Source organism: Tachypleus tridentatus, chromosome 8, assembly GCF_004210375.1.
Source record: "Tachypleus tridentatus isolate NWPU-2018 chromosome 8, ASM421037v1, whole genome shotgun sequence".
NCBI lineage: Eukaryota > Metazoa > Arthropoda > Merostomata > Xiphosura > Limulidae > Tachypleus > Tachypleus tridentatus.
This window is the reverse complement of record NC_134832.1, coordinates 87,799,949-87,825,499: the sequence shown is the minus strand read 5'-3', so window position 1 is coordinate 87,825,499 and position 25,551 is coordinate 87,799,949. Positions and strand designations below refer to the sequence as shown.

General features: G+C 30.7%; 1 protein-coding gene across 5 annotated transcripts in view; it reads right to left on the bottom strand.

Annotated features, from left to right (window-relative positions):
* LOC143222871 (serine/threonine-protein phosphatase 2A 56 kDa regulatory subunit gamma isoform-like) overlaps positions 1-25,551 on the bottom strand; it is a 105,174-nt gene that overhangs the window by 66,113 nt on the left and 13,510 nt on the right. For 3 of the 5 annotated variants that reach the window (XM_076449990.1, XM_076449988.1, XM_076449987.1), the window contains exons 2-5: positions 8,862-8,930; positions 7,541-7,718; positions 7,082-7,281; positions 2,620-2,730 (exon numbers count right to left, since the gene is read on the bottom strand). In XM_076449990.1, coding sequence (XP_076306105.1) covers positions 2,620-2,730; positions 7,082-7,281; positions 7,541-7,718; positions 8,862-8,930 — 558 coding nt within the window. Of the gene's footprint in view, positions 1-2,619; positions 2,731-7,081; positions 7,282-7,540; positions 7,719-8,861; positions 8,931-10,418; positions 10,504-25,551 lie in introns of all 5 variants that reach the window. The other 2 variants (XM_076449992.1, XM_076449991.1) reach the window with 2 other exon arrangements.

The window sequence follows — 25,551 nt, the reverse complement described above, 5'->3', positions numbered from 1 at the left end:
CATCTTTTGCTTTCAAACCAAGATTTCAAGGAGGTCAGTTGTGTCTTTATTTTGTTCATAGACAAAATACAGCTTCGTTACTAAGCTTGATAAAGCTACTTCTGTCTATTACATGTGAATAACCAATCAAAAACTCAGAATCTCCCCTAGTGGCTTCCTCACTTTTTTCAAAATATTTAGCTGGCAAACAGTTTCTTTTTATGCTTGATTCCAAGCAGAAAAATAAGACATTAGTAAGCTTTAAATTTCATTTTTGTTTTAAACAAAATACAAATTAGTTGCTGAGCTTGATAAATTATAGTGGAATTCTATAGTATCAATACAGTAAATTATTTTTTGTTTATAAAACTGTACACAGAAAACCTATTATATTTCATATCCTGGACATGCAAAACTAAAAAATTTACCAACATAGGTCAAATAGCAACTGAGTACAAAGGTCATAGCTAAAAGATATAATTGTTTGCTTTACTTCTTTATTTACTGCTCTGTTTGATAACTTGTTTGCAAGCAGTGATAATCTATATTCATATATAATGCATAATAATTGAAATGTGACTGTATTTTCCCAAATTCTAGTCCACTAAAGCACAGCCAACACAGCTCACTTTTATATTATTGGATATGGTAGTATGAGTGTATGTGTGCCACATCATTTAAGTTTTGTACTGTTGGCCATGCTCAGTTAAAAAGCCAATATAATAAAAATAATAAATATGTATAAATGTATAATATTTTGAGGTTAAAGCTTTTTAGTCTAAGTATTTATGTTTGTGTTATAATGTTTTCATTCTAAAATGAAAGAAACAACTTACATTTATTTCCTATTTTCTTCTAGAGATTATGAGATTTGTCAATTCTAAAACTGTTTGATAACTACTGGACATTATAAAAATTCTGCATGTGAAATATGAATTTTTTTATTGAATAAAAGTACTTTGCATGTTGGAGTGGCAATGTGCAAAGAAAAGGCATGAGAAAAATACTGATAATCTTCTATATTTCATTAATTTACACTTATTACTTTAAAAGTTATAGCATAAAAAATATAACAAACTCAAAATGGTTATAAGATCAGTCCCAGGGAAAGTCTATGAAAACATACTTAATACACCACAGAGACTAAGTATGCCATTTCTTTTGATAAACAGCCATAGTTGGTCTATGGAGTTACTTAGTTTAATATAGAAAAACCTTAGAAGTTAAACCCTTATGTTATGCAAAAGGACCAAATAACTTCCAGACAAGAAGACTGAATGTCCAAACATCTAAGTGGAGAATGTTTGATCAAAGGTTGTCTCAACATAAACACCAAATGTGAAAAAGGCAGTGGAGGTGGAATTCTGCAGATATCAAAGAAGCAAAAACTACATTTGAGCTGGCCAATACGATGCAATTAAAAGAACTCAACAAGGAGTGGAATGAGCCACAGTCAGAATCCAGGGCAATAGCCAAATCAGAGGAAAGGCATACAAATGTAAACCTATCAAATGTCAATGTTTGAGGATGAGATACTGGAAACCAAAACAATTGTAGTTGTTAATTCCAAGGATTCACAAAAGCATTGACCATTGAATACCAGAACTGAGAGAAAAGCAATTAAAACTTCTCAATGTAATGTCCATTCTCTCACAAGAACCCAATTAGGTTAAGATCAAATGTACAAATAAATTCATTACTCCTGGAACACTAAGAAGATGGGAATGAGCCCAGTATAGAAGATCCAAGACATTAAAACAAAGGTCTCAAGAATATGTGCCTCCTGGACAAGAAATATGAGATACCACTGTTTCACATGGTTCAAAAAGCAAAAAAATACAAACAAACAATAAAATTAAGTAGAAACAGAAAGAGACTGTTTTGTGTTACAATCTATAGTTATTCTAAAAGAAAAAAAAAAAAAAGAAGAACAATTTAAATGTATTCCAGTATTAAGTTAGTTAAATCAAATGAGACCATATGGTTTATTGAAAAAAATATGTTTAGTATTTATTTTGGAGGTTTTAGAAGTTACATAAATGAAATATGAAAATTTTCAGATGAAGTGTTTTCAATTTTAACACGAAAATCATTTTGCACTTGGAGTAGTTAACACTATGTACCCATGTTTTCATAGACAAACTCTTACCAAAAACGCTTAATTAATCGAATCTGATTTTTTTTTTGTGTAAAAAAACACTTGTATTGTTTCTGATTACTTGCCAAATTTCAGTGGTAAACATACCATATTAAAATTTATAATATGGAAACTAATGGTTACTTTGGGGGTAACAAAATTGGTGCAATTCACCAATCCCCTAAGTCATTGTTTATAATTATTTATAACACAAATAATTACAAGAAAAGTAACACATTAAAAAATACCTTGGTTCTTCTTAACTTAACCATTATTTTTAATGTTTTGATTTTTAAACAGATTATCAAGTTTTTACTCTACACTTTCGTTTATTTTTTTATCTTATAAATAGGTGTATCACTCCCAACTGTAAAATAAGATATGTGCATTGTGCACATGTCCATGCTGTTAGTTTTTCCAAATTCACTCCTGAATAATTACATTGGTATATAAATGTAGCTTTTTACAACTATAGATTTATACAGTCAAACTTTTGAAGTAACCTGTAAGTGTGGCCATGCTGCCTCTAATGTTGGTTCATCTTCTTCAGGATCAAACTCTGCTCCATTAGGGTTAGAAGAAGGAGGTAAAGTTCTAAACATGTTTACTGAGAACTGAAAAACATAAAACAGTTGTGAAGTTTTGCTAAAGCATGCAAACTATAGTTAAAGCCAAATGTTAACACTCACTGTGATTTCTTTTTTAACAGTTAAAAAAACATTTTTAGGAGTTTAATCTTAAGCATAAAACAAAATCATAAAACCTGTAACAAATATTTTTACTCTAGTATTAAAAACAATTGAAGCACATCTTTCCCTACTTTTCATTTGCTTATAAGACAGCTGGTATTTTTGACAATTGTTATAAAACTATCACAAACTTTCAGACATTTAGATCACATTTTTTTTATTTATTAAAAATATCTGCTTTCCAAAAATTGTATGATTATGCATTTTATTTTTCTTTGTTTTTTTTTAATGTACATTTTTTCCTCACACTTAACTATCTATGTACCAAAAGGTCACAGTTAAGAAAGAGAGAACTTAAGTAATAAAAGCAAATGCAATGTAAATGTTACTAACTACTATTTTAAATAATTTGAGGAAAATGATCATGAAGACTGGGATTTTTCATGTAGGTTCAATTGAACTTGACAAAAAGTAAAAATACTTCTAAAATTTTTGTTCCAATGAAACACTTAAAAATTATGAAGTTAACTAGTAGAATAGATATTGTAAAATTTATTAAGTTAATGAAAAGAAAAAGCTATCATTAGAGTTATGAGAGATTATAAAGGGTCTCCCTGCTTATGCTAACACTATGCATAAAGAAAGTTAATTTGAATGACCTTCTTAGCCATCATGTAAACGTAAATGTATACTAAAAGTCTGAATGTATAAAGTGTATCTTCAAAAAACTAGGACAAAGATTTTACTGTTATCATGAAAATTAACCTTCTATTCAGACTGACTCAGTAAAGACTTTGTAAATTCACACTGACAAATTTTTAGTGAAAAATGTTCATTATAAAAAATTTATTTTTTGTACACAACACTTGTAACATTTAGTAACAGTTTACCAAACCTTCATGAATATAGACAATTCATTCAGAATTCAGTAAATGTTATTGTGTACAGTTTCAGATATATGAAATCAGTAAAGTTAATAGAGTCTGCAAGTAACGAGTTAAGACATTTTAAAGCAGACCCTTTTGCCGAGGAAGGAACATGAATGTAGTTACAACAGCCTTCATGCTAGTTATGATTTTTTTTTAAGATAAGAAAAATTTTTTTGAAATCCAATTATGTTGAAGAAGCTGTTCAGAAAACTAGAAGTCTATCAGCAAGGTATTGAAATCTATTGTCAGATATCATTTCAAAGATTTAAAAAAATATCCTACAAAACTGCCAGTGTTCCTTTTTGTTTTTGTTTGTACAATGGAACACTGCTGAACATTAATTTACTAATCACTAATTATTCACTAATAGTAATTAATAAAAATTATAATTCTAGTGCAAACAAAACTATCATTACCTCTTGAAGTTAGCTTTCTTACAGAAATTGTGTTCCTTTAAAAAGCTTAAGTACAGGATGAAATAAGAATTACCAGCCAATGGATTAACAATAACTAAAACCTTCACGTCTGTGGAAATGCTGCATTAAAAAAAAAAAAAGAAGGAAATGACTAAAGAAAAAACTTCAAAAAAGGAAGAATATATGGATGACTAATATCAATCCTTTAAACATAATGCAAACAAGACAGTAGGAATGATATATGCACCAGGTCTACATAATAGCACATGCAGGAATTAACCAATAACAATAAATATAACTATTCAGTCACAACTGAGTATAATTTATCCTATTTGTGTCTGTTAACATTCTACAACTGGTATTCTATCCTGTAGTGTAATTGTAAGAACAAGTTACTAGTTAACATTTATAATAAGTTAACTCTAAACATGTATTTACATGAAAGATTCAACCCCAGCAATTGATGATGACCAATAAACACAAACTGTTCACATAAACCTTCACTAAATGTCAACCACACTGCCTAAAGCTACCTTCAAAGAATTCCATAAAGGTGAACCTGTAATGGATAAAATTAAAAGGAATGCAATGCAAAGAACACCTACAAAATTCATAACTTTGGTTACAAAAGGAGAGGTCAATTTCTAAGTTGCTACAGATGGTTCTTTCCAAAACCCATACTAATGCATACAGATTGTTTGTATAAACTTGTTTATCACTTAATGTTGTTTAGATCTCATTCATAATACAACAAATTTTAGAAATTGCAGAAACACAACTCACACCATAAAAAAAGAGCTTCATTGTTCACATGTGGAAGAGAAAACTGTTTACATTTTAGTGTAGAAATTTTTCCTATACTGACATCATTGAAAATTAAGGGTTCAAACAAAATAATTTAGTCAATATCAGAAAACAAAAAGGGGTATGCATAAGACTTAATGGTACATGGCAGACATGTAGGAACATGCACTGAAAAATTAAAGATCTGTCACTTAAATACAAAACATGAAAGAATGCATAAATGAAAACTCAAGACATGTATGCATGTTTTGTTTTTAATAGTGATGCTTTCACGTAATCAATTTTGTTATTAAATTCAATTTTTTTCTTACATTATATTTTGTAACATGAACAAACCATAGTATCAACTCACTAAAACTGTTATATACCACTTTTATTCATTATCTTGTACATATACAATACCATAAATCCTAAGCCATTCTACAGTCTGACTCTTTCATTGCCATAAGTTAACATATGTCCTCCTCTAGAGCATTACCATTCAAGTCTGGAATTTTGTAACACCATGAAGTAAGAGTATTACCCTTCAAACACTCAAAGTTTATCAATTTTAGGTTTTATAAAAACATCTTTTAATTTTGCAACACATCTAAAAATAAGCATAGTACTGAGAAATTCATTAAACTGTAAATGAGAAAACTAAAATTTCAGTGAGATTTAACAGCATTTCTTATCAGATCTTTAGACTGCTGAAAGAAAAATAATTTCTAGACCATTGACAGTGTTCAGAAAATATAGGCACTTTTAAGTTGAAATCACAAATCATTACCTTTGAACTGGGAAGAAAACTAAGTTACTACAAGAAATAATGCAAAGCACTAGTTTCTTTTACTGTTTTGTAAAAGGTAAACATTAGTTTATCTCAGTAAAGACCTTGTAAATTTTCAGATCTAGGAATAATCCCCAAAACTCAAGGAGCCTGATGTGCCTGATCTAATGTCATTACTGCTTTTACCAAGAAATGGAAACTATATATAGTTATTTACTTTCACAGCAACAAGTGCATACTAATGATCATACATAATCAATAACCACTTGATCATACTGCCTGAACTCACTGCCTATGGTCCTGTCCGAGTCTAAACACATTTACTGATTGGTTGAATTGAGAGAAAATAAAAAGATAATTGTATAAAATTGGTAATGTACTGCAACTTCAGAATTTCATTCCAAAAAAAAAAAAAAAAAAAAATGCAGTGATGAAAGCACAATTAAAATCCCTGAAACAAAGTTTAATTTAAGAATCAAAGAATAAGAAAATAGTTCTGGACTTCCAAAAGTACATAACTGTACTAGATTTTAGTTCTAATTAACACAGCCCTATGCATGAATAAAATGGAAAAAAATACTAAGTGACAAAAAAATTTTACTCACCATTTTGTGTCATGAACAAATTATAATGTAGACTCAGTACAACTGTTACATACCTCCTTTATTCATTACCTTGTAAGGACAATATCAGGGATTCTGGGCACTATTACTTGCAATTTAAATCAAGGATTGTCTTCGAATTTCTTTTAAATTTTAAGATATAATGTGTATGAATATTTAAATACAGGAAGATTGCTTTTCACAGCAATGAAATTATTTTGTGTGCTAGTTGCACACAGTCAGGGAGTGTGCCCCATTTAAATATCTGAGTTTTTCACAGTTGATGTTTTTGTGTCTACTATCTTTAGTGAAATTGCTACAGATAGTGGATATGTCTTCCTCACTGTCACAAATGAGATGGCTAGTGACAAAGGGATGATTTGAGAGGGATGGCACTATTAGTTTTGTATACAGTAATAATTTCTCAATCTTGACCAAAATTCCTCCTCCTAATTTCTCTCAACAATGAGAGAGACAGAGTGATAGAACCTATCCATCAATTTCATGCGTCTTTTATTTATAGTTTTAAATTGTTTTTTTTGTTGTTTTTAAGTCAAAATTTCAGTTTTTGCTGCACATAACTATCTCTTCCTTATCTTCCATTATTATAATTTCTTTAAGCTCATCCTCAGAGTCATTTTCGTCTGACATAATAGTTGTTCAAATTTATATTTAATTTTAAACTGATGTTGGGCATTTGTTTTTCATGTAATACAATATGAGAACTTTAAACTGAAGTTCATATTTGAAACTTACCATGTGAACAACTTCAGCATAAATGTGTTCTGTGATAACATTCCTTTGAGTTGTAATGTACTCCACAATTTCGTGGAGTGCAGCTCGTTTCACTTCTTTCCACTTGAGATCACTTAGAGGATCTGAGAGAAAATCAAATAGTACGCAGCACTGTTGGATCTTTTGACTAAACAGTTCCTCTTGATTTGCTGGAGATGCATCTATTCCATAAAGATTGAACAAAAGTAAAACAAGTTGATCTTTTAACAAAAGAATTAATACAAAATCATTTTTCATAAACTAATCATCATATGAATATTACTTACTTTTTCATTAAAATAGTTAACTTTTCTTAATTTTCATATTTTATAAAGACATTGAAATGCTATAAACATTAGATTTCAGCCATGTACAGTACTTAAATAATTACAGACAAATACAGTTTACTTACAATTTATAATTACAAATAGCTTAATATACCTTTTATTGATGGAAGCTTCTGCAATTCTCTGTTTTTGGAGGTATTAAACCTTGAAGAATTGTGTCGCTTATCTTTTTTAATAAGTGTTGATGCAGCGTATTTTATCTTTGTCAGCTGAGTGGGTGGTGGAGAATTAGATGATGTTTTGTTATTTTGTTCATTACTTGATTTTGTCATCTGTAAAAGTAAATCAAGAAAGATCAATCCTCTTTACAGACTATTATCAAATACTACTTAATATTAATAACTTAAAATAACTCATATACTCAGATTTTAAAAACCTGTTTAATAATGGGTAAAATTCAGAGGTAGGTTATATTTTTCCATTAAGAAACTTCAATGCAGATATTCACTTCTACTTTTGTAACAAAATTGCACATTCTTCACAATAACTAGTTATTATATTAGTGCTTGAAACTGAAACAATGCATGAACATACTATTTGTACTTTTTTTTTTTAACTTAGGGAATATAATGCACAACAAACTACCAGAAAGTAACTATCTGACTATCTCAACATTCTTCGTCCTATACGTCTTCCAAACAGCCTTTTCCCCCCCTTAAAAAACAAAACAACACACCCACTGACAGTTGCTAAGAAACACTGAAACCTACTGGCTTTTTTGCAAGGTAGCAAGCATTAATTTTGAGCCCTGATAACATCTACTATTGTCACAAAATGTTTTTTCACTTGCTAGCTCCTTTAACAAAACCATAATATTGGCTCTTACTTAATTACCCTCCACATCAACAGGCTTTTGTAGTGTTTGTTTCCTTAGAAGATAGTTTTATACACAATGACCTGCACAAAAATCATTTGACACACACCAAACCCATCAACACTTCTTGTCATGTTACCTATCCTAAACAAACATTGCCTACAGCTAAGATTTTTCTACTTAAAAAATTTGAATACAAATTACACAAAACATAAGAATTTGTTAAAATAAACCTGGATTTAAAAATAAAGACTGAAACAAATAGAAATATTTAAAATATCAAATTCCACAGTTCAGCACTAGAGAGAGACAAAATTCCTTTGGTTGTACCCTATTACTATAGTCTCAAAAATACAGCACATATATTGGTTTTTGTGCTCCTAGGTAAAAAATAGACTCATGCATCAAGTTGCTTTACATTTCACTCATAAACTTTAGTATTTTAACAAGTTTCAATTATTTCTTGTACTAAAAATCCTTAGAGATAGAGGTACTTACAGTTCTAATATTCTTTATGTCAAAATACTGTAGTCAGTTAAGCTATTTTAAAAGAGCATTTGACATAACAATGTACTGAACAATGACAAAATACAGTAGCTACCTCTTCTGTGTTTTCTATGTTTTCTCTTCCAATGCCATTTTTCCCTGCTGATTTTAATTTTTCTGGTGCCTGTTTTTATTATAAAAAAAATTATTTATAATATTTTAAGATTTGAGCAAACCTTTATAGAGTGTTCTACTTGTTCTATTTAATAATAAGACAAAAAATACAAATGAATGTAGTTTATTGTGCAACCATAATAATGGCATATTCATAAAAGTGCACAAGCCCATATACTGTGCAATAAGATACACAGGAATTCTTGAACAGACAACTTGCTTTTTCCCAAAACTGCATAATTTAATGCATTGCCTATTAGAAACAATTACATCAATTGTTCTTATACAAACTTAAAAATATAATCAATATTAGTACTTCTGATTAATTTAACAACTGATTAATCAATGTTCTATTATATCAACAATCGTGAAGAATGTCAATTAACCCTTACACAACAGCCATCATTAATTGATGCTGCTACCTACAACATTCCTGCTGTTTAAGGATTAATCAGAATTATGATTAAATGGATTGTGTGAAATAATCAGTTGAAGTTAATATTTTCCTACCATGAAAATATATTTTTGATAAATACTTGATTCCTCTCTCAAAATAGCTTCTCATGTTCAGCACTTCCCTCTGTAAGCACAAATGTTTTGTTTGCCACTAGCTTTGACATTCCTATCTACCCCACATTCACTGTGGTTCAACTGAGTCTTTGTATGCAAATAACCTTGCAGCAACCTTTTTAATTTCATTTTTTAAATTTTTTTTAGGAATATCATTCATTCTATATAAAACACAATTTTGTTTCTACAAGATCTAAAATTCTTCAGAAACAACAGCATAATTGTAAATCTATTGTGGCTTGTTGCCAATTTTCCAAAATTCTTGGTGCTGCATAATTATTTACCCAGAAATTTGTCTTCTGCATAATGTGCAACATTGATAGTACCTATACTGGTTGTAGGTACAGTTATATTATTAGTATACATGCTAAAGAGTAGAGGACTTGTACTTTGTGGTACTTGTAGCTCAGTTACATATTCTTTAAACTTATTTTATTTTTCTATTTTTAACAAACAACAGGTAAATTATCACTTGCTACTTCATCTCCTATTTCAAATTTTGGAGAAATTGAATACACTTTTTTTTCAAAAGCCATCTGGCCAGTTTCCAAGAGACATAAAAGAACCAAATACACCATTCTAGCAAAAAGGTATCCAAAATATTATTAAAGCTTCTTCCAAAAAACACAAAATAAAGTAACATATAAAAGCTATTAAATGAAAAAAAAAACTCAAGAGTACTACAAAGTAGCTGGAGCTTCTTTAATTAAAATAGCTCATTCAGAAATATGTGGCAGGTCTCAATGAATATTTTCAAATCTAGTAGCCTGTCCCAAAACTCAGGAGCCAGGTATGCCTAACCTAACTTTACTAATACTTGTACTGGGAAATGGAGGCTACAAAATATTTGTATCTTGGTTAACTTTTTGATTAGTAATTTAAAACAAAGTATACAAAAACACACAAAATACACATTAAGATTTCTTACAAATTTCACTCAACTTCAGTTGTCATCTGCTGCACAGCAGGCATGCTTTAACCACAGATGCATATTCATAACTGGGATCTTCATTCTGTTTTGACAAAGGCTTTTTCATAATAATTCACATGCACAGTTTTGTGCTAATCTTTTATTTATTTTTCACAGGCATTAATAGGGTGCAAATGCACTGCATTGTTTATAGGAGAAAAAGTACCAAAATTTAGAAGGTGTTTATACCTGTGCTAATAATTACATTCAACTAAATCAAGAATGGGCAATCAAAAATGGAAATATTACAGGATAAAAAGTGGATTTGGACTTGTGTAACTCAAGAAATTAAGAGAATTTGAGCATCAATGACTGATTGACACTTGGCTATTATGAGTATGACTGTGACAACTTTTATAATTTTTCATTATAATGTAATTAAATGACAGTAAAAATATAATTTATTGAAAAATTTCATTTAAATTAAGCAATGGGCTTACTAGAGAAATATATTGCCTCAATTATTTGCTATTTCTGTTACAAGCAGTTATTTTGATTTCTCTGAACAAGCAAGGATAATCAAGGCCTCAGTGTATATCTACTTTTACAGCAACAAATGGAAACTAATGACCACATGATATCAACAACCACTTGATAATACTACCCGAACTAACTGCCTTTGGAACCATGTGTCTAAATGCATGCACTGATTGTTTGAAGTGAGAGAAAGAAGTAAAATAAAATAGCAAAAAAATTAGTAGCATGTTGTGCTTCTTTCTTTGTATAACATGAAATGGTGAATCTGCCATTAAATCCTAGAAAAAGTTTGATTTATGACTCAAAGAATACAAAATAGTTTTTGAAATTCCAAGAGTTCAAAACTATTCTAGATTCAATTTAGCACAGCCACACATATACTATACACTGTATATGAAATTTTTAGTTGCCATAGGAAACTGCCATCCCAAGATTTGTTAAGGCCTGGGTTAACTATATCTCAATAAAATGTCAACCACTGGCTTTTTTTTTTACTAGCTCAATCTTTAACCCTATTGATAGAGGATTGTATATTTTAAGTATACCACCATGAAAAGACAGAAATATACATACAAAACTTTAAAAACTAAATTTCCTGACTTTTCCATGATTACTTCCAAGTTTTCACTGACCATTCACATAAATGTATGTATGCGTATTTGGAAAACTGTGTTTAGATATCACTGCATTAATACTTTAAATGAACTACTGAGCTTATATACTATACATATCAGTCAGCCATACATTTAGTACAATTACAGCAAATGAATCTACAATTCATAATAAAAATTGATGCTGCACAACAGTAAATAAAATATGATTACACTATATAAACCTATGCTTATGGTACAAGCATCTTTCTAGAGAAACTTAAATAAATTTAAAAAAGTTTCCAAACTAATTTATGAACTTTGTCAAGTTATAAAATATAGAGGAAAAAATAATTTCTTGAATACTGGCAGAATTATATATTCGCTATCACTTAAGTGAGACAAACCTAAAACTGTTGTAGAGTCAGAAATAAAAAGGACAATTTTACAAAAGGCACATACAATAAATATAAAATAAGCAATCTCTATGTAACTATTTTATATTCAAAATAAAATAATACATTCATCAATTCTGAGCAATAAACATCTTTCACAAATAACATCTATTTCTATATTTTTGATTTTAGAAATCAGGATATTTGGATCAACAAATTTACAAGCTTTGCAGATTAGTATTCAGAGTATTTACATGTTTATTTTAAACTTAAAGAAAAATATAGGATGAATAAATCTATATAAAATCCTGAAAATGTCTCAATACCATCACACCCAAGAATTCAACAATCTAATACAAATCATTTAAAAAAACAAACAAAAACAAAAAACCAGAAAAGCTGCCCTTTTGGAATATGGCATGCAAAACGACATTTGATGTTTTATCAATAAAATGACCAACTTTCCAGATATCAAGTTTGAATACTTTTTGTGGGGCATCATAATGACAGTACAGTATAACATTTCAGATTCATACCTTATTTTCAAAGTATTACAGTTAGTACAAAAATAGCAATTTGGATTAACATTTCACTAAAGTAAACAAAAAACAATCATTTATGTATACCCTTTGAATCAAACATTGTTTTGTCTATTATCTGTGTATAATCTGATTGTTTAGCAGGTGTATCGTGCAATATGTAAAACAAGGCTTCAAATGTTTCTCAAGGTCCCATCCTATAAATAACATAATATCCTTACTTGTGTACAATGCCTCATATAAAACTCATGTATAGACATCTGTTAGAAGTTCTGAAACTGCAATACACACAAAAATTATATTGAAAATTTAATTTCACAAAAGAGCACAAGATATTCTCATTTTGAAACTCTAATCATGTATCACCACAGAAAAGTAGCTGAAAATTGGTAATTCCATGCAAGTTAGTTAGCATGCAATTGTATTTACATAAACTTGGAGATAGAAAGAGAAAGTAGGTTGGTGGAATTGAAAGTTACATAAAAATTCCCTGAATTCAGGCATTTTTTTCCCTAACTGTATACACTCTGACATACTATAAAATATAAAAGCACTGAACTTATCTTAACAAAACTTGGCAAGCTTTCAATAAACATCAAGTTTTGTACACAAGAAAATAGTTTTTTCCACAAAAAGTTGTCTGTAGTTATATGAAGCCAGTGTGTTGACTACTCCAATTGTATACTGATTTTCATACTAAGATCAAAAATACTTTTCTTCACCTAAAAATTCTCAATTTCCATTTTAATAATCCCTAAAACCTCCTAAATGAATGTAAATTGCCTTTTTTAAAGAAATATTTTATCTGTTTTATTTTCTATACTGTAGCTCTGTACGTGATCAGTCAATTTGACCCACCTCATAACGACAACAATAAACTGGGAAATAATTCTATATTACTCATATTCTTTATGAAATAACTGCAAATTGTAGCAAGAAACCACAACTGTTTACCCTAAATAGCAATAAGCTTGTAACAATATACATTTCTGCTTAACTTTATTATTTGTCTTTTGAACTCTGTCTAAATAATCCAGCCACACAAGTTGCAAGTCACTCAGTGAACATGCTCATCACTTATATATTAAATTACATAATGCACAAACTGCTCATGTTTATCTCATAAGGAATTTTATTATCATTATTTTTCATTATCTTATCAAATATACATGAGAAAAAAAAAAGAGTGCTCATCTGTGAAGTCTTTAGTTTTTTGTTTTAATTGTCAATGAAACTTAAGCCTGCTTTTTTTTATACTAATGGTGCTACTCCAAAAATAATTTATTTAATTAAATAATGTACCTAAAAGCACAGAATAACATACAAAAAAAGCAAACAATGTTCTATAGCTATCATTTTTTTGCCTTTCCAACCATGCAAAAAGTCTTCAGGAATTCAGCTGAGCTTATTCATTTAAATCCAGGACAATGTCTCACCAGAGCAAAAAATTACAGAAATACATTAAAGTTTTTATTGCTTTATTTATTCCTTAACTTTTAAATTAAAAAAAATATTTGACTGAAAATGTGTTTGACAATTGTTTCATTGAAATAGAACCATTTCTTTCTAATAAGATGCCAATTTTATGTAACAAAGCACTGACATTTTTTGCAACAATGTGTAATCTCTCATCTTAAAAAAATACAAGTTATATTCACCAAATTACCTACCTAATTATATTCTCTCTTGGAAATACTCTATTGAAGTAATTTTCCTTACATAATTGAGTTCTCACTCTGAAATAAACAATCCTAAAATTGCAAACAAAGAAACAAACTTTCAAGATGTCTTATAAAAAAAAAAAGTACACTATAGAAAAAAATTTGGGTGGGACATTGTCCTTTTTTTTCCAAAGCCTAGTGAGGCATTGTCCATATCCCTATTTATTTTTTTCCCCATGAGAAAAAAGGTAAAAAACTCAAGGCAACATAGACAATTCTGTATAGAAAATTGCATGTCATTCGACAAATTGATTTTCTATTAATTGTAAATTTGAGGTCTGAGAGAACTAGTGGCAATTTGTGAAAAAAGGATGCGACAGGTGGGCATGGTAAATGGATCTGAATTTCTCCTTTATAGCTCCATAAACAAATATAAAGGTTACAAAATTATGCTTTGCTGAATAATACCTATAATACATAATATAATACATTAAATTCCATACTTCACAGAGGGGTGGTAAATAAATTAAAGACAGAATACACAAGAGAGCAAATATCACAGTTGTCATTCAATGGGAGATCGAGGATTTTTTAAAAATATATCCTTAACAAATTAAGAGCTTAAAATTTAAATTTTAAAACTTGATTTATAAACTGCATTTGTATGCCAAGTTTATTTGTACACACTGTTGATTAAATTTTGAATTTCATTTCCTCAAAAATCTGAATCAAATATTAGTGCATTATTGACAACAGTCAAAATTTACAGAACAAGAGTTCTTACTCCTGATTTACCTTCCTTATATGTAGTTATCGATATTTAACACTCTTTTTACAGAGTCAGTCAATGTAACAGACCTTGTAACAAAATGTAACCATCAGTTTCTACTCAAAAACTTTAATGTTTTGTGTATATTGAAGAAAATTGGAAGGTTTACTAAATATTGAAAAGCTTTATACATAAAAAATGATTTTGTTTCACCTAATTTTACTAAATAAATACATGAAGTCAAAGTGTTGACTATTCCCTACTGCACTGATTTTTTATGTCAAGATGAAAAATATTTTTCTTTATATGAAACTTAAGATTTTATTTGTGTTACTTATAAAATCTGCAATATAAACATCAAATGGTTTATTGCAGCAAAATGTTCTATTTTAGCTGTTATTTTCTCTACTCTTGAGTCATTAAGGACTCATTTGATTTGACTGATCTTGTAAGCACCATAAAAACAAGAAATAAATCTAAAGTTAAGTTTCCTCATTTGAAAATGTGTTTCCAACAGAAACTCATCTTTGTATACAGAACAGCTGTATTCCTCAGACATCTGCATAAGAGAGTTCCATGCCACAAGCACTGAGCTAACTCCCACCTAAAATTCATGTGTTTAACATGAACTGCACTTGTGCATGATTATCATCAAGTGACAAAAGTCCTCCCCTAAAACAATGCACAAACTGAAAGAGCTGAGTAAGAGTAGAAAGAGAGAGGGACTCCAGGGTAGACACAGATGATGGCAAGGGCCTAGAAAAAGAGAAGCTTGTGCCATGTAACACTAAACAGCCTGAACTGGATGTAGGAACTGATCTGGTCTGAACAAGCACAGAGGTGAAAGATAAATGAAAAATAAAATAGGCAAAAAAGAACAACAACCTACTGAACAGCTGAGGTCTTATGATGAAAGGACCAATTTGGATAAAGGAGTAAGTGTGAAGGAATAGAGTTCAAGAAGCATAAACTGCATAGATGTCTGAACAATGGAAACCACATAAACAGAAGTGTTAAGGAAAAAGTGATATAAAGAGCAAGAAGCCAATGGCTCAAACGTGGCATGTGTGAAAGCATGCAACACCACATTCAGATCCTATTTAAATGTGGGAGTTAAGCAAAATGGTTGGTGAAGAAGAGAAAGTTAGAACAGAGTGAAGAGGACAAGGGAAAAATACTCTATGGTAACGAGAAAAGAGAATGGCAGTGAATAAGCAATGATGAAAACTGACAAACCAAAGCCAAATAAACAAGTGAAATAGACAGACAGGTGTGTCACCACAGAACATCCAGGAGGGAGTGGAAAATGTTTATCTTGTTAAGAATTAAGCACAAAGCCATACAATGGACCATCTGTGCTCTGCTCATCATGGGTATCAAAACCCAGTTTCTAGGGGTGCGAGTCTGCAGACATACTGCTGTGCCACTGGAGGACAGTGGCAGATGGACCAAAAAAGAAGTCTGCCACTTCCATTGATAGAAATATAATAAGAAGGCTATGTGATAAAAAATTCTGGCAATGAGGGTCATGACCTGAAAATACCATATGTGAAGTTGGAGAGATGATACTCCTGAATGAGAAAGTGACATGCGAGGTTGTAGGGATACTGGATAAAGAAAAAGAGTTCCAGATGTTGAAGAAAATACCATGATGTACACTAAATACTATGTTTGTGTGTGAAAGGATATGGAAAGCTTGACAAGTCACCTTAATTAAGTAGCTTCCTGTAAAAGATGGGAGGAATAAGAGAAGGACACCTTCTGAGAAGGGTCAAAGTAGAAGTCAATCATCCACGAAGAGGTGAAACTGCAGTCTCAGTACAGAAAAGTGATGAACAAAGGCTTTCAAGATTATACCAAATGGAAGAGTACAGAATTGAATGACTCAATTCCAAATAAAAAAGTGCAGAAATGTCTGAAGGACTGAGCAATAAGGATATACAGAAAGACATCTGACACTTTGGCCTTGATCATCTACATATTAGGTGAAAAAGACCACTCAAGAGAAAAGAAATTCTCCATGTGGAACAAAAAAATAACAAGAAATTTGTTGAGAAAATACATTAATAACTCAGTATCAATCCTTGGTCTTGTAGACTAAATCAAGTCAACAGTAAAAAACCCAGAGAAGGGGTTTACACAATTTTGATTGCACTTTTTTGTCAAACGATTCGATACCCTGCCCTTGAGATGTTGAAAATAAGCAAGCTTAGAGGGAAGAGAAATGGGGAGAGGCAATGGGTAAGGGCCTAAAGAAAAGCCATCTGTTGGCAGCAAACTAAAAAGAAAGGTTGTTAAAGTGAGACAAATGGGCACCCACTGGACTTGAACCAACAGGATAGTCACATACAAGACAAGGAATGAATATCTGTGATGACAAGAAAATCCACTTGTAGAGAAAATTATATATTTAAAAACAGCTGGTATGGGTAGAGAAAGCACTAGTAGAGGAGCGAATGTTTCGACCTACTTCAGTCATCGTCAGGTTCACTGACCTGTAGCTGACCACATGTTTGAAGGTGGTCGTGTAATTGAGTGTAGGAATTACACGACCATCTTCAAACATGTGGTCAGCTACAGGTCAGTAACACTTTCTTTCTTTGTGAACTTGATGATAACCGAAGAAGGTTGAAACGTTGTTCACTCTCCTCTACTAGTGCTTTCTCTACCCATACCAGCCGTTTTTAAATATATAAGGGATGAATGTGACATTTGGAATAAGAAAGATGGCATTAAAGGAAAGAACTGGAAGCTAGAGTGGGAAGGGTAAGAGCAGACTGATCCTGATGAAGAACAGGAGTCAAAGAATGAGGGTGAGAAAGACAAGAAACTAAGATAGAAAATGTGGACTGCTTCAGCCTGTGTCTAAACTCAGTAATACTACCAAACACTTCTTGTTCAAGACAGGGAGTCCAACAAATGTAATGTCAGAGGGAGGACACTGACATCAGCAAGAAGTACATCCCAACCCAAAAAGTCTCAACAGTAGGTGAACCAAGTAAGGAATGACAGAGCAGAAGTGGTATGGGCTAAGATGGTAAAGAGAAGAAAACAAATCTCTCCAGAACACCCCTCTGGATACAAAAAGTACCTCAGACACAAGATGGGGGAAAGAGCAGCAATGCAGGAAAGTGAAGACAAAAACTGGGCAACAGAAAGTAAAACAGAAAAAAATGGATTAGCTCCCTAAACAAGTAAAAGCCATTCCAATGATTAGAAATCTACAAAAAAATGTCCGTAAACTGACAAAAATGACAAGGAGTAAATAGTGTGAATAATCAAAGGATACAGGCAAAAAGAGAAATATCCTGAAAAAGATAGGAAGAGTGAAGATTTTCTTCAATTGGTAAGGCAGTACCCAAAGCAAACACAGGTGGGAAAACTCAGTCAAATTCATCATCTTCTGGGTCATTGTCAAATGGAGATGAAGGATGTTTGTTGAAGGGACAAGAGAAGACATTCTGCTGCATGATCATGCCATCATACACAATAATAGTTTGCATTAAACAGTAATTTCACATGTGAATTAGCTCAAGGTTAATGGCACACAAACCTCTTAGGCAAACATAGGAGGATTAGAGCTTTTCTGCATATGTAAATGAGGTATCCTCTCAGAATTACACTTTCCTTTCTAGAATATCTACACATTGTAACACAAAACTACATTTGTTTATCCTAAATAGCTTAAGATTCCAAACTGCTTACATCTGTTTACACTTAATTTTTTGTTTTATTGCCCTTTGGACCATGTCAAACTAATAATCTCAATACAGTTGTAAGTCACTAGGCAAATCCACAGTTTATGTTACCATACAGAATGAAGCTACACATAGCTGCTTGCAAAATGAAACTGCAAATAATTTTTAATACTATTACTGTTTCACTATCTCACCTAACTTAGCCTGATTTCTTAACTTAGTTTCTAATTTTAATTATTTTTTATAACCATAAATAAGGCATATACATGAAAACTAGAAATATAAACACTTATCTTTGATCTCATTTATTTGCTGCCAGTAACCAACAAAACTTTTATATACAAAGAATCATGAAATTTCTGCCACTTCACTGACATCATATATCTTCTCCTACTTTGCTTTAAGTTTTTTTCTAATATTTTATTTTATACAGTATATAATAAAATTATGTTTATAAATTTGTTTCTATAAGCAAATGTTTGGGAAAGTGTTAACAATACTTTGATGAACAGCTGGTTTATTAGAGCAAGCTCTGTGTAACGTCTTCAAGTTCTGTCTTCTCTATCTAGGTGCTATTATTATTCACATAAAATTGTACTATTTGATACCAAAAGAAACTTTAAAAATTTTATAAATGTAGAATAATAATACTAAAATTCGTCTTCAACTGAAATAACAGAATAATTACTTATTATAAAATTTATTATATTGATGTGGCAAATCAATAAATATTCTGATACATGAAGAAAAACATCTTACATAAAAATTCTCAGTAATAACTATTACACATGCCTGCAATGGTTTTATTGTCTTAAAATTTTTCATTGTTCTAGAGTAATTACTGATGCTGTATCTGAAAATAACCATTTTTCTCCATCACTTAAGACTTTTCACATCATATATACTTTTACACGAGTCATTTTCATTAAAATCAGGTCACATTTTGTAATCCTTAAAATGTTGACAACCATTGGCTATAGATTTTTCTAGACCAATCATAATGTAGGAGACTTATTGGTCATTCCAGAACACTTGATAAGCATATCACTAGTACATAAATGGTTAACAGGCTGCATGATGCATCATTTCTGGAAAGTGTTTGTGTTTTGTTTTTTTTCAACATTATTTATTCACTGCTGTAGCAACAAGAGATTGTGTAAATGATCCAAACATATTGTTATATTTGTGATAAATTTGTTCTAAAGAAACAAAAGCAAAACATTAAAGAATTCATCAAAAAACATATCACACATTCTGGAATGAAAATTGAGGACTGAAGCAAATCATAATCTCCATAAAAAATTTGCACCATTTGTGTCAAAGATTAGAACGATTCAATAATGGTAAGAAAAAGTTGGTTGTTTGATTTGGTATTTTATGGCACAAAGCAACTAGGCTATCTGCAAACATCCAGTAAAAAGTTAAAATTAAAGTAAAATTATTAAAATTCATAAAAGGAAATTAATTTAAAACAAGGTTTAATTTTTGAATCAAAAACATAAATAGCATTAAACCCAATTTTTACATTAGTCTACAGCAATACAAGTTGTAAAACCCTTTCTGTAGCATAACTGTAATCATCATAACTAGCCATGATGATTAACTAGTAAGTTCAAAAACCACTGTTAGTCACCTGAAGTTGGCCTTTCCATTCTTGGTTTCAAGTTATTTGATGTTATGGCTGTTTTCAGAAAGTAAAGTAATACAAGTTTTAAAAGACTTGTAGCAAAATTTTAATTATTATAACTCGCCAGGATGACTAATGGGTAGTACAAACAGCAAGGTTAGACAACTGAAGTTGGCCTTTCCAATCCTTGTTTCGAGTTGACATTACAGCCATTTTTTAATTTCAAATCGAACTAGATGGACTTTGATCTTAAAAGGGAATCACATTAAATAAAGATCTAATGTATAAATTAAAAAAAAAAACATATAGTATTAAAAATATTAATGTCCTTTAAAAAACTTCAAAAATTTCTAAGGTGGACAATGTCACCATTGCCAATATAACAGTTTTACGTTACAGATAAACCTTGAGACAGAACATGTTTAAAATGGTGCCATCATTGACAGTCGTAACAACGGCAAGACAGTAAAATGTGACTTATTGTGACCTGAGTGTTACACAGACAACACAGTGGTGCATGAGTCCCAGATAAAAGAAAATGATGAGTTAAAAAACTGTGACCAATGTGTAGTCTAGTTAGAACAATTTCCTCTATCCAATCCTTATGGAAGCAAGACACCCAAAGTTCAATAGAGGATTTTATTTGTAAAAGCTTGTTTTCACATTGATCACTCTAAGTCGACTGCCAACTGGCACAGAGCCGAGCCCTGAATACAGGACCACAGTCCATGTATGGAACAAGCACAACAATGATAATGGCAAAGCAGACAGATTTGGCTGCAGTGTCAGCGAGCCTGTTCCCACAAATACCAATGTGGCCTGGTATCCAGAAAAACTGGACAGAAGTGGATGTTCAAGAGAAATGGATCAGTCAGTTTCGAATATCAGAGAGAACAGGGTGAGAACTAACATAAAGTGATTCCAGGGCTAGTACAGAACTAAGCAAGTAAGTTTAATAGTGCAATTTAAGTACTGCTTAGCTTCTATGTGACCCAGGGCAAGAGAAATGGTGTACAGTTCAGCAGTGAACACAAAAGCTGTAGAGGGGATTCTGTGCGCAACCACCGAACAACAACAAACCATGAGAGAGCCCACAGAGTCACCTGATTTCAAACCATATATATAAATAGAAATGGAATGATGGTTCGAAAGATGTTCAGCAAATAATACACAGCATTTTTAATCAGGAGTATCTGCTTTTCTCAGATGACTTAAAGATAGGTCACATTTGGGGACTGTAATAAGCAATGGTGGGATGGGCTGACCAGTGGATATAGCAATGTTATCCAAGGACAGACCAAATTCATCCAATTGCAGGTGGATAGAAAGGCTAAAAGAAACAATGGCAGATCATCTGTTCTGAAAAAGCATGGCCCACTGAGGATGGAAAACACAACTCAAATGGGATGCTTTGGTAAGGAATGAAGTTTTAAAGCATACAATAAAGACAGTTGCAAATGGAAGAGGTGCAAAGGAAATTCATGAGACTGTGTATAAGCTCTGAACTGGAGAAGTGCAAAAAACCCCAGTGTACAGTCAAAGTCCCTGATGACAAATGGGGTCCAGCATCTTCAAGGCCGAGATACTGGTAGAGCCATAGACCAGTGATCCATAGTCTAGTTTTGATCGAATAAGAGTAAGATATATCTTTAGCATAGAATATAAGCCTGATACCAGAATCAAAATACACTGAACGTGAAAGTTTGGTAAACACAAAAATATCCTATTACATCCACTTCACATAAAACTTGGCTTCATAAAGCATTCTGTAAAGGACTTAGACAAAGATGGCAACTGTTTCAAGCATCTATGTGGATAAATACCAGCTTTTTCAGAAGTAAAACTTAAGCAAGGGATTTCTGATGGGCCTCAGATTAGGAAACTGACTTCAGATTAACAGTTTAAAAAGAAATTGACAAAAGATGGAAAAGAAGTGCAGACTGCCTTTAAAGATCCTATTGATAAATTTTTGGGAAACAAGGACCAAAATTATAAAAATATATTCAATAACATGCTTGATAAATTCAGAGATGAATTGTAGTATTAGCTTGAAAGTTCGTTCCTTACAGTGATAATACTATTTCCCTGAAAACCTTGGTGCCATCAGCAAAGAACAAAAAGGTTTCTTTAAGACGTCAAGGAAATGAAGAAAAGGTAACGAAGTAACTGGAACTTCAGTATGACTGTTGATTACTTGTCATTGAAACAAGATGCTCCAGACAAAATACATAAATTAAAGAGCACATAACATAGGTTTGAAAAGAAATAGACTTTACAAAAATATGAAAATGAATGAGGATGCATACTGATTTGACATTAATGTTCTTCAGTTTGTTTGTATTTTTGTTAGCAAACATAATAATACAAAAATGTTAACTGTGGTAAACAAAATAATAATTTGATCCAAATAAGTTCTTTTATTCCCAATTTATTACAAATATTATTTTTGAAATTATGTAGCTGAATTATGAAAAATCTGTTATTAAAGCCAAAATAACTTATGATGCTTAAATTTGTAGCCCTGCATTATTACATTCATTTAAGATTACATTTTTTATTACACCTATAAATGACATATGTTTTATAACTACAGCATTTCCTTTAACAGAAGACATCAATTTTTTTTTTTTTTAAATGATACCCACTTAACCAAACAGTATGACATTGGAGACAGCTATTCATAATAGTTCTGTATATTTTGACAAGTCCAATTTCACACTTAGCTGTCTTTAAACTTCATATTGAAGAAGATGTAGTTATATTTAACTTTTTCACTAGTCACTAACTATACTAGGTGCTGTAATGCTTTTAAGAAAACAACAGACAAGTGAAAGCATCCTAAAAAGAACATTCTATATTAATACACAAATTGTGAAAATTTCTTCAAAATATTGGATGCAAATGAAAGCTGTGGAGAAATGAGTGCATTAAAATGTATTATATAACTATGTTCTCATTTAAAATCACAGTATTTGAAAAATTCTGAAAAGAAAAAATGTAAACAATAAAATTCTGAATATATATTGAAGCAGAAATGTTTACTTATGTAATTAAATATTCAAGTGCAAATAGTAGTACTTTAAAACTTGTAAAAAAACAAGTTACTATATGTATTAAATAATGCTAATCTATTTTTTATCTCAAGAGTTTGTCATCTGTATTGCCCAACATCCCGAACAATATGAAAGTTCTGAGGAATAATGAATTTTACCATTATAATTTGCCTGCTGCACTTATTTTTACACCTCTGTTCTATTACTAGACACAAACACTCCCTGTAGATTTCTAGGGAACAGTGCTAGTTACTGAAAATTCTGGAATATGGAAATCACACACACACAAGAACATTTAAAAATGTGCACTTTTAAACCTCAAATGCAAACAATATACATATCTGCTTAAATCATTAAATGTATATACATGCACACATTTTAAAATGATCATTAATTTTCAACATCAATTTATCCATTTCAATCTTTAAACAAACTTAACTAAAAACAGAATATGGCAAAAGAAAAAAGAATTAGGTTTCAATGTTTCCCATCTTATATACAAAACTTTTAAAAATGTAATTATGTATCATTGTAGTAATTTTTAAGAAGAGCATGGTATCTACATGCACTTGTCTGCAAAACAATGTATTTAACATTTATTAAGCTCCTAGAAATTATGCAAATAATTGGGTTGTCATTGCATGGTAACTCACTTCATCAATGTGTAAACCTAAAAAAATTTTTCTTTGTATTCATTATTAAATGAAAACACAATCTCAAAAGTTATATTCTACTTCTGTGTGTGTTTTTTGGGAGAAGAAAGGTACAAGGTTAAGAACTTATATTTGAGTAATCCCTAAATCTTCCTAAACAAACATTTTTTTCTCAGTAAAACTATTTTATCTGTTAATTTTTTGTATCCTCTGTCTCTTCTGACTCGTTCAAATTGACTGACCTCACAACCACCATAAAATACAAAATAAGCCTAAGTTACTTTTTGTTTAATAAAATAACTGCAGATTATAACCAAAAACTACAACTGTTTATCCTAAATGGCTTAAGGCTCATAAAAGTCGACATCTACTTATACCTAATTTTATATTTTTATTTGTATCCTCTGTCTCTTCTGACTCGTTCAAATTGACGGACCTCACAACCACCATAAAATACAAAATAAGCCTAAGTTACTTTTTTGTTTAATAAAATAACTGCAGATTATAACCAAAAACTACAACTGTTTATCCTAAATGGCTTAAGGCTCATAAAAGTCTACATCTACTTATACCTAATTTTATATTTTTATTGCCCTTTGATCCATGTTTACTGATCCCATCACACAAGTTGCAAATCACTTGGAGAATACAATTAAAGTTACTTTATTGAATGATGTAACACCAGCTTCTCATAAGCACATCTGATAAAAAATTTTAATCTTGCCTAATAAGCTTATAATATTTACATTTTAGTTACTTTTATAAACATAAATAAAGAAGATACTTTACAAACAAAAACTATTGTTCTTTAACTTTGATATCTTTTTTTTTATTGTTGGTTACCAATGAAATTAGCCTTATTTGTTATATAATGATAGAACTACAATACAAGATCATTATTTACTTAAATAATGCACCTAAAAAAAGAATAAACAATGTATTGAAAGAAAACAGTCTCTTAAAACTATCACAATTTATTTAACTTTCTAATTAAGACAAGAGAAGCTTAAAATAAGTCCTTCTGCTGCTTGCTCCGAGAACCATGAGATAAACTTTCGAGCTTAAGACTTTCTGTATTTAAAACACCATAATACCATATCTCTCTCAATAAATTAAAACTTTGCCTTTCTATTTGTAAAAAATAATATAGTATAAACCACCAGAGGGACTTACAGGCAATTTATGAAAGAAAAGATGTGATGTGAACATGGCAAGTGGGTCTGATTTTCAACTTTCTGACATTGTGATTGAAGGCTATAAATTTTAGTCTGTGCCTCAGTAATATCTGTATTATGATAAGTAATTCCATATTTTGTGGAGGAATGGTAAATACATTAGATAAAGAGGAAAAGCTAGAGAACATTTACTTGGGAGGGAAACTTGATCTATTTAAACATTTCTTTAAAAATTAATAAATTGACACATTATTAAAATTGCATTTATCAACTATGGTTTGATGGCAAGTTTATCTGCATACATCAGTAATAAAAGTTTAAATTTTAAATTAACTATAGTGGCATGCAGAGTTTGACCTTTCTGAAACAAGAATATTAAATATGAAATTTCATATATACAGTGTTTCAACTACAGGAGCCAAGAAAAAATACAACTGAAAAATGTTGGTCCAAT